We start from the raw sequence: 12151 nt of genomic DNA, 5'->3' as shown, positions 1-12151 counted from the left end.
TCTCACACGCACAAGCGTGAGCAGTGCTTCTCCTCAAGTGTGCCCCCCTCCACGTCTGCCTAGTAGGACCAGTGCTGGGGTATAAGAAGCTTGTTACAGGGCCCCTATGTTTAAAATAAATGCCAGAGGGCACGTTCCTGTAAGGAATCTGGGGGGCTCTGAAAAGCTGTATACCCACGTGGTTGCCTGTTTTATGTAACTATTTTTCGGTTCCCATAGTTCGTGTCATTAAATGATTGTTCTCTGAAATATATATAACAAAACATGATGGACAGTCGTGGACAGGGTTCTTTCTTTCTGGACCCTCCCTCCACAGTCTAGCAAGTGTGGAAAACACATCTAGCCCAGATGGATCCCTTGGGGTCAGAAGGCAATCGGACGTCCCAGCACGTGGAACTCTCCGGCTACACAACTGTGGAGCCAGGGAGAAAAAGGGAGAAGGCCTTTTCCATCTCAGGCAGCCACCTAGGGAGGTGCTGGCTCCTGAACGGCAAAGAGGACAGCCGCCGGCAAGAGGGTGCGGGAGCAAGGAGGCAAATTTCACAGCATAACAGCCAAGAGGAAACAAAGACAAGAGAAGTGCTTCAGATGGAAGCTGTCTCTGCTAATGTCCCTAAACGGGAAAATTCTATATTCTGTAACTCACCCACCCTTCGACAGCTGTTCACGCTTAGGTCAGGAGAAAGGTGAATGCTTTGCTTTGGAAGGGGGAGGAGGGATTTCTCCTGGCCAGCCTGGAACCACAAGGAGCTCAATCGCTAAATGATGTGTCTGGGGGCCACAGAAAGGGGGCTCCCTCCTCTATTAGAAAGCCAATTTGCATCCTATGCAGCGAACGAGAGCATAATCAAACTGCTGCTGCACAGGGACCCGGGGAAAGAAACCTGCACGGCCACTTCCAGCCCTCAGGGCAGGCAGGACGGAGGAGTAAGCGTGGGAGAACCTGGAGGCAATGAGTTCGGTCTAAACCACTGAATTCACCTTGTGTGGACCAGGAGAACTGGCATTTATAACCTGCTAGGACCCTAAAGATTTTTATTTCCCTGTTACCAGGGTTCTGGCTGAGACTCTGTAATGGATTAATCTCTGTAGATGAGTGATGCGGTTTAAAATACCGCAGGGTTTGGCTGCCATTCCCTCCTGTGGGGTGTCTCAAAATAACTCCACACAAATCATTTTTGCTAACCACTCACTCAGGCAGCTCTTCCCTGCCAGAACACACACATCTTATGTAACTGGAGGAGCCGCCCCGCTTGCTCAAGAGGAGGGCGTTCCCAGAGCGCCGCTGCTCGTTGCCCCTCGGGCTCTGCAGAGCCTGGGCTTTGAACCCAGCTCCGTTCCTGGGCCCGAGCTCCCTCATCAAGAGACCCCCCCAGGAGACTCAGGTGCTCATCAGGGAAGGGCATCCAATTCAGGGCTGCCTTAGAAATAAGTGCAACCTGGACATTCCATGAGCACTTCCAGGTAAAAGACTGACTCCGCTAGATTTTGGAAAGTAATGACTAGGGGAAGGAACACAGCGCCTTTCCTCTGAGAACTCACAGTTCAGCGTGAACGACAGGCACATATACGGACAGAACACAAACATACGGAAGGAGTGGGAGAGGAGAGGTGCTACAGAACACCTCACAAAGCCTCCTCCCAAATTTCAGGCCTTTGTGACGCACACGCTGCCCTTGGCTCGGCTTCCTTGCTGACCCTTCCTCCTGGTGCCCCTCCTGATTCTCTAAGTCTCCGCGGTCAGAACCTCTTCTCTCTCTTTCTTTTTTTTTTTTTTTTGCAGCACGCGGGCCTCTCACTGTTGCGGCCTCTCCCGTTGCGGAGCACAGGCCCCGGACGCGCAGGCTCGGCGGCCACGGCTCACGGGCCCAGCCGCTCCGCGGCATGTGGGATCCTCCCGGGCGGAGCACAGGCCCCGGACGCGCAGGCTCGGCGGCCACGGCTCACGGGCCCAGCCGCTCCGCGGCATGTGGGATCCTCCCGGACCGGGGCACGAACCCGTGTCCCCTGCATCGGCAGGCGGACCCTCAACCACTGCGCCACCAGGGAAGCCCAGAACCTCTTCTCCCGACTGCTCCTTAAACCTGCACCTTCACAGCTGCGTCCTCCTCTAACCCCCAATCCTAGGCAATCACATTCACTCCCTGTGCTTCAGATTCCATTATAAGCTGATGATACTCAAAGTTTTCATCTTTAGTTCCGACCTTTCTACCAAATTCATGTGGACCTGCAAAAATCCACAGGCATCGAATGCTCAAGGTCTCAAAGGTGACCTAATAACCCTCTCCTTGCAAACGTTCTATTATTTACAAGCCAGAAAAGCGACCTGGCTTTTCCCATCCTCTATTATCCAACAACCAGCAGAATTCTAGATCAGAACCCTCCTAACCAGATCTGTTCTTTCCTCTTCATCCTATCCAAACTTCCCGACTGCAGTTTGGATTCTCCCAATCTAGTCTTCGTATTGCGGTAAAAGTAATCTTTTAAAAATAGATAACGCAGTGGAAGAGGAGGGACTTCCACTATATCTAATAACACGGACGAATCTCAGACAAAAGCTGGGTAAAATACAGTTCGGTAAAACAAGACTGTGATTCCAGCTATGATGTCCAAGACAGGCAGAACTCATCTATGGCAACAGAAGTCAAAACACTGGTTATCTCTGAGGTGAAGGCCATGAAAGAGCCTGCTGGGATGCTAGAAATATTCTATAATATCTCGACACGGGTGGTGGTCTACTTGGTTACTTGCAGTTATCTGTGTCCTTTTACATACATAAAATGAATCAAGCTGTATACTGAAGATCTGTGTGCTTTACTACATAATAATCATTTCTAAAACTAAAAAGAAAAAAAAGACACGACGCGTTACCCACCACTCACTGCTTCCTATTACTCACCTTAGGGATCCCTAACCTGGGAGTGGGGGTCAGGGACGGGGTGGGTCAAGGACGGGCTTGGGCTAGTGTTTGCCAATCCAATGAAACTGTATGAAAATCTCTGCGTGGTCATGTATTTTCTGAAGCGAAGACTGACTGATAGCCTCCTTCAGGCCCATCATTCACTGAGAACGTTCACGACTCGAAGTCATTGACAACTTCTCTATGAGGTACAATCTAAGCAGCACGGACACAGGGCCCTTCAAAGATGGGGAATCTGACTTCCCAAACTCATCTTTAACATTGTGCCTCTTACAGGAGACATGCCCGCCGTATTAAACTATTTGCCATTTTGAGTAACAATGCTTTTTCAAGCGCCCTCTCTTTCCTTGGCTGGTTCCACCCTTTTTCTCCCGTATCTGGCATTTTCTGGAGAGAAAGCCTACAAGCTTTCTAAGATGGATAAAAAGGTTGGTGATCACCCTAAATAGCAAAGAAACTGAGTTACAGGGTAGGGGGACGTCTAAACAACTCAGAGCTGAAGTCCAGCAAAATAATCTGGCTGCAAAGGGTGGCCTGCAGCTGGGTGAAAGTGCAGTAAAAAGATCGTTAAAGGAATGAATGAATCACAGCACTTGAATTCAGTGCTTTTGTGGTAAAGACACTGAGGACCTGCTTATTTAATATATATCAGATGAGAACAAAGATTCAATGAGGCAAGAATCAGGGGTCAAAGTTAACAAGGTAACATGGAAAAGGGATTATTAACACCCAGCGTTCAACCGAAGAAGGGGGTTGGGGGACATGGCTTAATACAAGTTCATGTACAAAGGACCTAGAAAGCACACACACTGACGACAGTTCTATAACACACAGAACCTAAAGGAAAACTTGGAGAGGAAAACCACACTGCCTGTCTCTCCTAGGTTTCCAGCCTAAAACACAAAAGGAAATGACTGTAAGGACATCTACATGTATCACCTAAACATTTACAGAATCACATTTTACAGCTGGAAAGAACCTTAGAGATCGTTCAGCCCAAACTCTGTATTTTCACAGAGGAGGAAACAGGAAATCAGAGAAATAAATGACCTACACAAAGTCACATGCCAACTTGGTTATGAGGCACAGATAATAAGCCATATCTTTTGACAGGCAGTTGTTCATGCCACTGAATCCTATCAGTTGGGCTGGAGGCACTTCATCTTACTCAGGCTGCCCAGGGTCCTGATTTAGCCTATGGAATTCTGTTTTTGGATGTCTTCTCCTGAGCAGACAGATGATCTGATAGGCTATGCTGGCTTTTAAAAAACACATTAGGAAGCAGTTGGTATTAATACAGCGAGGTTTACGTATCATTGAAAGGGTTTTTTTTTTTTTTTGACACATATCAAGAGAATATAGACTGATCACAAAGAAATTAGTCTAACAAATAACAGCTACTGTAATCTGAGCGGTATCTTCCGTTGTGGTTAAGCACCGGATTAAGTACTTTTAAAAAAACATGCGTCATGCTATTTAACACTTAGAGCACCCCTAATTTACAGATGAGATAACCGAGGCAAAGACAGGTTAAATAACTTGCCCTACATAACAGGGTTTTTATAAATGGCAGATCCAGAATTTGAGTCTGCTCCTGTGAGTCGGAAATTCATGTTTGCAATGAATTCACTAAAGTGTCTCCCTAAAGAAGGGGTATTTCACAGAACTCCCGAAGTCAGAGTTATTAAGAGATCCTTGGGAGTATCTTTGTCCACCTCTGTCATTTTATACAGGAGGGAGTGGCATTAGCATCACACTCCAAGAGTTCTGTCTCTTAAGTCATTTACTTTTCCCTACGCTCCGCCTTGCCGCGCGAGACTGCAGGTTCCGCCTCGACGCGTGGCGGAAGACCCAGTCAGTACACCCCTTCCCTCTCCTGGTTTAAGGCACTCACAACGACAGGCTAGAGAAAGGGACACGCCACAGTGATGCTTTTCCTCAGGATGCAGTGGTTGGCTAGGCTGAACAGTAGATCACCACCCGCCCACCCACCCTTTACAGAGTTTCTACCATGTCCCCAGTGTCAAAACTCCAGACACAGAAACAGTCACAAGCCAATGCAACGACAACGTGGTTACAAGGATGCTGCAACGATAGAGGCAGCACGGGGTGCCCTGCGAACACAGAGGAGGTAAAGGATCTGGACAGGAGTCAACCCTGAAGTTCACTATTAAAGAGTGAACAACAACTGGCCAGAGGAACACGCATCTAGCAAAAGCGGAGGGCTGCTTACTGATGCGCCCAATGTTTACAATGGCAGAAGGGTGCTACGCAAGGCAATCAGGAGGGGCGCAGGAGCAAAGGACTCTATGGATGTGCCTGGCAGGACACTCGAGTTCTTTCAGAGAACCACAGCCCAGGTCAGGATATCTGAGAGCTGATGTGCTTGGGAAAGCACAATGCCAAATCTTCCTACTACATTCACTTCTAAGGCAGAAAAGGAACTGGCTTATTAATAAAACAAACTGCTTCCTATGCATTCTTTCTCCCAACACATTTTATTGTAATTTCACAGAATCAAAAAAGGTAATAATTATTCTAACACTGTGTGCATACCTACTATCTAAACATGTTTTATCAGTCAGATTTCATGTTATCAGATTTCTTTTTAATTAAAATTACGACCTATTTGAAAACCATTATCATAGCTTTCTTCTTCCCTCCGTCATTGTCTAATCATCAAACCTCTGCAGAGGAATTCCAAGGGGGCTGAAAGTAAAAAGTGGACTCATAACTCATCAGCACGTCACAAAAATCTTTAACTTCCTACTACCGTGGAAATGGCTTTTCCCCACATTACATATATACACCAGGCAACAGGGACTGCAGGTCTGTGTTACTGAGACAACTTTCAAAACCAAGAGTTAAAGGGGGACACAGATATTTGATTGACAGGAGGTCACATTTCGTTGGCAGAAGAATAAAGAACTTGTCTCAATGGAAGATCGGAATTGAAAAGCTTAAAATATTCCTTTAAAAAAAGAAACATTGTTCTGACATCCAAAGAGGACAAATCAAATTGGTCTCCTCCCTCAGTCCCTGAAAAGGAGGAGGAGGAAATGGCGGGGTTCTAAGTGCCAGTTCCGTCCTTAATTAAGCTATGTGACCTTGGCCAAGTAACAACTTTTCTGAGTCTCACTGGTGATAACAATAGCCCTTCCTACCTCACAGCATTGTAATAGGCACCCAGGGAGGAAAAGTATGTGAAGACACTGAAAAGTATGTATTACTATACAAGCTAATACTTCTAGAGGATAATCGTCCTGATAAGTTTTAGTATATTTAACCATGGTCTAAACCACTGCTTGATGGGAGATCCAATAACCCCCAAAATGCTGTTGGATCTTTTGAAAATATTTTTAGGAACTTTAGTTTCCAGGCGAATGCAGAGTTACCATACCCTTATGTAAAAAGATACTACAAGAGGGCTTCCCTGGTGGCGCAGTGGTTGAGAGTCCGCCTGCCGATGCAGGGGACGCGGGTTCGTGCCGCAGTCCCGGAAGATCCCACGTGCCGTGGAGCGGCTGGGCCCGGGAGCCATGGCCACTGAGCCTGCGCGTCCGGAGCCTGTGCTCCGCAACGGGAGAGGCCGCAACAGTGAGAGGCCCGCGTACCGCAAAAAAAAAAAAAAAAAAAGATACAACAAGAAAAATACAACACAATGCTAACACTTTTGATTATAAAGAACATGGCAGGAGTAAGGAGCAGCCAGGAGGGATAGGGTGCTGATTAGGAAGAAATGGTCTGCATCTCTTAGATGCCAGGGCTTATTTCTCACTGATGTTTGTGAAGCATGAAGAACAGACAACAGCTGGGAATTCAGGAAGGGAGTAAATCAAGCTGCTGTTATTCATGCTCCCAGAAAGAAACAGCATGGATGGCAACAAGTGACAGTTCCATGAAAGCAGAAATTACATCCTTTACTGATTTTTTTCTACTGTGATTTTAGCAAATTTTTCTCCACCACCCCCACCCCTGCCACTAACTTGTGCATAAGGCATCAGGGTGGCATGGGAGTTCTCTTTCTGGATGCCACTGTTGAATACTGATCCTACTGAAAAAGCGATCGCCAACTCCTAAAGCAGGAGAACCATTCTTCCATGTTTCCATCTTCCTTCTCCAACACTGCTACCAACCAATAGATCTCTCACTCGGGGGCTGTGCAAACACCACCTGGGAGTGTTTGGAGAACTGCAGGAGTGGTTTACTGATGCGCCCAACGTTTCCCCTGGGAGTGTGTGCTATGGCACCCTGGAGGGGGAGCTAAGATGCTAAACATCCTGCAACTCATGGGAGGTCCAGGGAAGTTCCACCCCAAATGCCACAACTGCCCCCCAGTTGGGAAAGATGCAATTCAGCCCCACCTCCCCGGACTCCCTCACCCATCATCCTCAGTCACCCAAAGCGAACAACTTGCTGCACCCTGCACATGCTTTGCATTTCAGTTTCAAATCCAGCTGCCACCATCTCCTGGTTCAGTCAGAACATAATGATTTTGGCCCACGGCTGCTGAACAACTTAGAGAAAAATAGATCAAATGGAATGCAGTCATCAGAATAAGCTAAAAAGTAACTGGAGATTTGACATGAGGTTCTAAGAAGGAAAATACGCTCTACTCCAAACTTTTCTACAGACTCCAAGAGATCACAGTGTCATTTGAACTCATGCTTCAAGTAGCTTTGGCTCTGAGTTGGGAGCAATCTGTTCAAAAAAGGTGAGTTAAGAACATGCTATGCCAGAGCACAAGGTATAGAGGTGAAAGTCCATGGGAAGAAGTCCCTGCCTTACGACTAATACAGCTTGTGACCATGACGAGGCCGCTCCATTTCTCTGTGCCTCTGTTTCCTCATCTGTAAAATGAGGAGTTGGATGCTCTCCAGCACCTGCTCCAGAAAGGCTATCAGAAGCTGCCTGGAGGATGGGGCTGAAAAGAACGAACACGCTGCGCTTGATCGCTGTGATCCACACGATGACCCAGCCTTCCACGATCGGTAAATGCTAGCCAGAGCAAAGTTAAGAAATGAAAATCACACACTAAAAAACACACATAGGAAATCTGGGGATCCTTAAAGCTAGAAAACCCACCCAAGTCCCACCCGCTATTTGTCAACATTTGAGAAAGATTATTCTTTGCCATTTGGGGAAATCTGCTCTGCAATTTTCTTCTTCATGAGTGGATGATACTTTTTGCCAGAGCGATCTGAGGCCGCAGGAAAGCAAATGCAACACGTCTTTGCACATGTCAAGAGAAATATACACATATGTACAAAGAGGCTGGTTCTGTTCAGCCTCAACCGAGATCACGTATTCCTTAGCAAACACTTGTGTTTGATTTGTAGTCAGCTTGCTTACACAGCACTGTTTGGGTTTCAAGGCTTAATTTATTGGACTATTTTCATTCCCATTCCCCATTTTCCTTCAAGCACAGCAATTCCAAGTGGTGAGAAAATCCATCACACTCTTTACGCAAAGTGTGCTTCAGCTTTACATTAGAACTCTGAAATTACTTTTTCTTTTTAATAACGAGACGAGGCATAAATAATATACACCAATGTGGTTATCCTACCCTGATACTCTCTTAACAAATTCGAAGAGTCATACACAATGATCTTAATGTGCTGATAGGATCAAATCACTGGAACTCACAGGTTATGCGCTGAGAATGGTCTGGCCACTCAGCTCTCAAAAGTAATGCTAAGAAAGATGCCCTTCTGACTCCAAAGGGCAACACTATTATTGTTGAAGGGTGTGCTGCTTGTTGATTTCAGCTAGCCTGATAAGATATACCCTCCTTTTTCTTCCAAGCAGGTCTCAAAGGTCTGGTAAGGAGCAGACACTGGTATTTGCGCTGATTTATTTTGGTTGAGAACGGACACATAGGAAATGGTAGAGAAGCTTGTTCCAACCCAGGCAATCTTTCTGCTTTCATAAGCCCATAGAGATACTAAAAATGAAGCATCAGAACAAACAGAAGATGATGATGTCAATAGACGAAAATGAGGCTGATTAGACAATTTCACATGGCAAAGTAGTATTTAAATTTTGGTTGTGTTGGTTTTAGGTCTTTCTTTCTTGAAAAGGAGTGCTCTTTGCACGTGTTTGGTACAGTGGCAAACAATCAAAGAATTTAATTTTTATTTGTTTTGCTATCATCCTAAGGTTTCTTCTAGTTTCATGTTTCAGCTTGCTGTTCAAGCAGCTCAAAATGAGCATGTCTGAATCCAGAACTCACCATCATGTAGCTCCATTTGTTTAACAGAAAAAGGAAGGAAGGAAGGAAGGAAAGAAAGAAGGAAAAAACGTTAAATAAATACCATTTGTAGATACTGTATGAAAAAAAAGGGCCACTGATTAACCACAGCAAGATTTTAGAAATATACCTAGATACTTGGGCGATATGTTAAAATTTCACGCTCCCTAATTACCCAAGTAGGTAATTTAATTCTGCAAAGCAGGTATGCATCTACATTAACGCCAAATTCAGAAACTGTCTGGAAAGAATGCTATGGCCACGGAAAAACCTAGAGAGGTCCACGTGTGAGGGGGTTACGTGGCCCGAAGGATAGGGATGCATTTAATGAATGCCCTCTCTTGCCAGGAAGAAGTAGAAGTGATTTTTTTTTATGGTTTAAGGAACCTCTGCCTACACCTCCCAAGTCCATCTGGGAAAGAAAGGACACATTTGGCTCTAGAAAACTCTTCTCCAAGACCTAACTTCCCTTGGATTCCCCTAAGCTTCACCCCAGGATGTTCCTGGGCAGCTGGCAGGCTGGTACCTGAACCTGTCAGAAGTTGGGCTTTCATTCCAATTTCACTGTAACACTGCAGCATCTGATATAATCCCTTAAAGGCTCTCAGAGTCTGGCCCTAATCTCCCTCCTAAAATATGACTCGGAGAAGATGTGAATAGAGACGGCAATGTGGTCCATTTTTCTGCACAGATCAACACAGAAGGATCATGGTGAATACAGATTTAATGTCTGTTTTCTCAGCAACTGATGCCCCTGGGGCTGTAGGACATAGCTAAATGGAGTAAGTCATATAACCAGGCTGATTTCACCTCATTATTAATTCATCTGTACTTAACCTCAGCTGGGGCCGCAAAAAAAGAAAAGTTATGCTGCTCAACAAAGCTTCTGCACTCCACCCCATTTTCTAGATAACTATAATAGGATGTTTTCTTTATTCTTCTGTTAGAGATTAGTGGTTTTAATCAGGAGCAGGATCAACCACCAAAGGGAGTTTGACATATGTGGGGAACGCTTCCGGTTGCTGCAGTGGCTGGAAGGAGGGGAGCTGCTAAAGGCATTTAGTCACGCTCATCTGGGCAGCCCCACACCGTGAACTTACTGTGAATCAATAATGAGGATCCATTCTAGGAAGTGGAGGAAAACAGGGCGTCTGTGCCAACAACTGTGATACTGGCCCAGATCCTGTCACGTGGAACTGGGAAAGGGGAAAGCCACAGGAGCAAAGGCACCGTTGGCCCTTCTCTTCCGACCCAGCTGGCTCCAGAAGACGAATGGGCAGCAGCTAGGAGAGCAGATCTATTTCTACTTTTATCTCCACCTGAGTGGGAACAGACAGTAGATTGGGGGGGCGGCACAAGAACTCGAGGGAGAACACGAACAAATTGTTCTGTTGATTGATGTTGGCCAGTACTGAGATAAAATGAAAATCTATACTCACAACATGACTGCCAACACACCTGTCTAGATCTCTGTATCACAGGAGAATACCGTGGCTATTAGCTGGAGTTCATTCATCAACACGTATTTCCCAAGCACCTACTATATGCCAAGCACTGCTGCACACGTCAGAAATACACATATTGTGGAGCGGCAGACAGGACAAACTCGTCGGCCACAGTAGGAACTCCAGTTTTGAGTGAAATGGAAGGCCACTGTTAGAATGGCGTCCAGGGGTGAATAAATATATAGACAGCTGCATGTGAAGAAACGGGTACATAAAAATGATTGCGACGTAGTCTGCCAGGGGGAGACTCCTAAGACATCCCCCCGACCATGAGGCAGAGTCCCAAGGGCCACTGAACAGCCGATGTCTAGACACCGTTTATCCCATCTCCTCACCAAACAAAGACACAGGGCACATGGCACTGCCCGGGGAAGCTGTGGAGGGACTCACCCCCACCTTCTCCTGAACTTGTGGGCCGTGGCTATCACAATCACCACCATTCTAGGATGGTGTCAAATTAGCCCATTTAACGCCACCAACAACAAGCCCCACACAAATGCAGCTTCCAATGGTACATTCATTTTTATTAACTGGCTAATTTAACACTGCCTTAGAACTGTAATAAGAGCCATATCAGCAAACATGCCAGCGTGTGGCATGCCCTCTCCCTCTCCATCCCCGTTATCCTCAACTCGCACCTCTGGTCTTATTTCCTGTGCGTGCAGAGAACCCAGATGGCTGAGAAGTCACCGGTTCTGGTCTGGTACTGGTGCCCGATGCCTCCGAATCGCCGCGTCCGCGCGCTCGGCAGAGGCTGGGGGGAGGCGGGAGAGGCGACTGCTGCTCCTGTGCGGGAAGCCCCGCACACCTCTTTCTCAGTGGAGCAGGCAGAGGTCGGAGAGCGGGCGCACGTGCTCTGGATACTTAGCGATGGACGAAAAAGACGTAGTCAGTCTAAGACAATGTGTTACATTTATCCAGGGGCTTCACACAGAGGCCTGACTCTCCACGGGGAACTGGAACCCCAGTCTTACAGGACTCTTATTACCAGGCCGGCCAGCCCTGACCCTCACAGGGAGAGCTGAGGGCCGCAGGGTTAGTCCTAGTTCTGCCTCTCAGGGCTACCACGCACGCCCGTGTCCCAGCTGCCCTGATTCCTCCTGAGGATGCCATCTGCATAGGCAACTGGGAGCAGTGTCCTCACCTGAGCAACACGGATAACGATTTAACTGCATTCTAGGATTATGATACATGTTAAATCAGGTAATTTACCATTTAGATGCTGCTACCGGTGCTGGTAAACGGTAAGTGCCTACTGAAGTAATTCAGAAGGGTTAACCGTTTCAACCTCAACCCCTGGGTGGCAAGGACCAGTGTGATGGATAGGGAGGAAGCTTCCCTTAGGCGGCCTGACCCTTCAGTCTAGACTGGCCTTGCACTACTGGCCTTCCAGCAGATTCCACCGGGGCCTGTGGGTTCACCGAATAGCCTCATGTCCACCCCCAGCCTTCGACACATGAGCTAAGAAGCAGCCAA

At 46.9% G+C, this 12151-nt stretch overlaps 1 protein-coding gene across 1 annotated transcript in view; it reads right to left on the bottom strand.

Annotated features, from left to right (window-relative positions):
- Positions 1–8745: 8745 nt before the first annotated feature.
- Positions 8746–12151, bottom strand: part of SND1 (staphylococcal nuclease and tudor domain containing 1) — a 321421-nt gene continuing 318015 nt past the window's right edge. Inside the window, exons 16-18 of the mRNA XM_028489790.2 lie at positions 11314–11538; positions 10271–10489; positions 8746–9162 (exon numbers count right to left, since the gene is read on the bottom strand). Coding sequence (XP_028345591.1) covers positions 10296–10489; positions 11314–11538 — 419 coding nt within the window. The 3' untranslated portion in view covers positions 8746–9162; positions 10271–10295. The remainder of the gene's footprint in view (positions 9163–10270; positions 10490–11313; positions 11539–12151) is intronic.

The sequence above is a fragment of the Physeter macrocephalus genome, chromosome 5, assembly GCF_002837175.3.
Source record: "Physeter macrocephalus isolate SW-GA chromosome 5, ASM283717v5, whole genome shotgun sequence".
NCBI lineage: Eukaryota > Metazoa > Chordata > Mammalia > Artiodactyla > Physeteridae > Physeter > Physeter macrocephalus.
The sequence above is the reverse complement of the archived record's forward strand: the minus strand, read 5'-3'. Positions and strand labels throughout refer to the sequence as shown.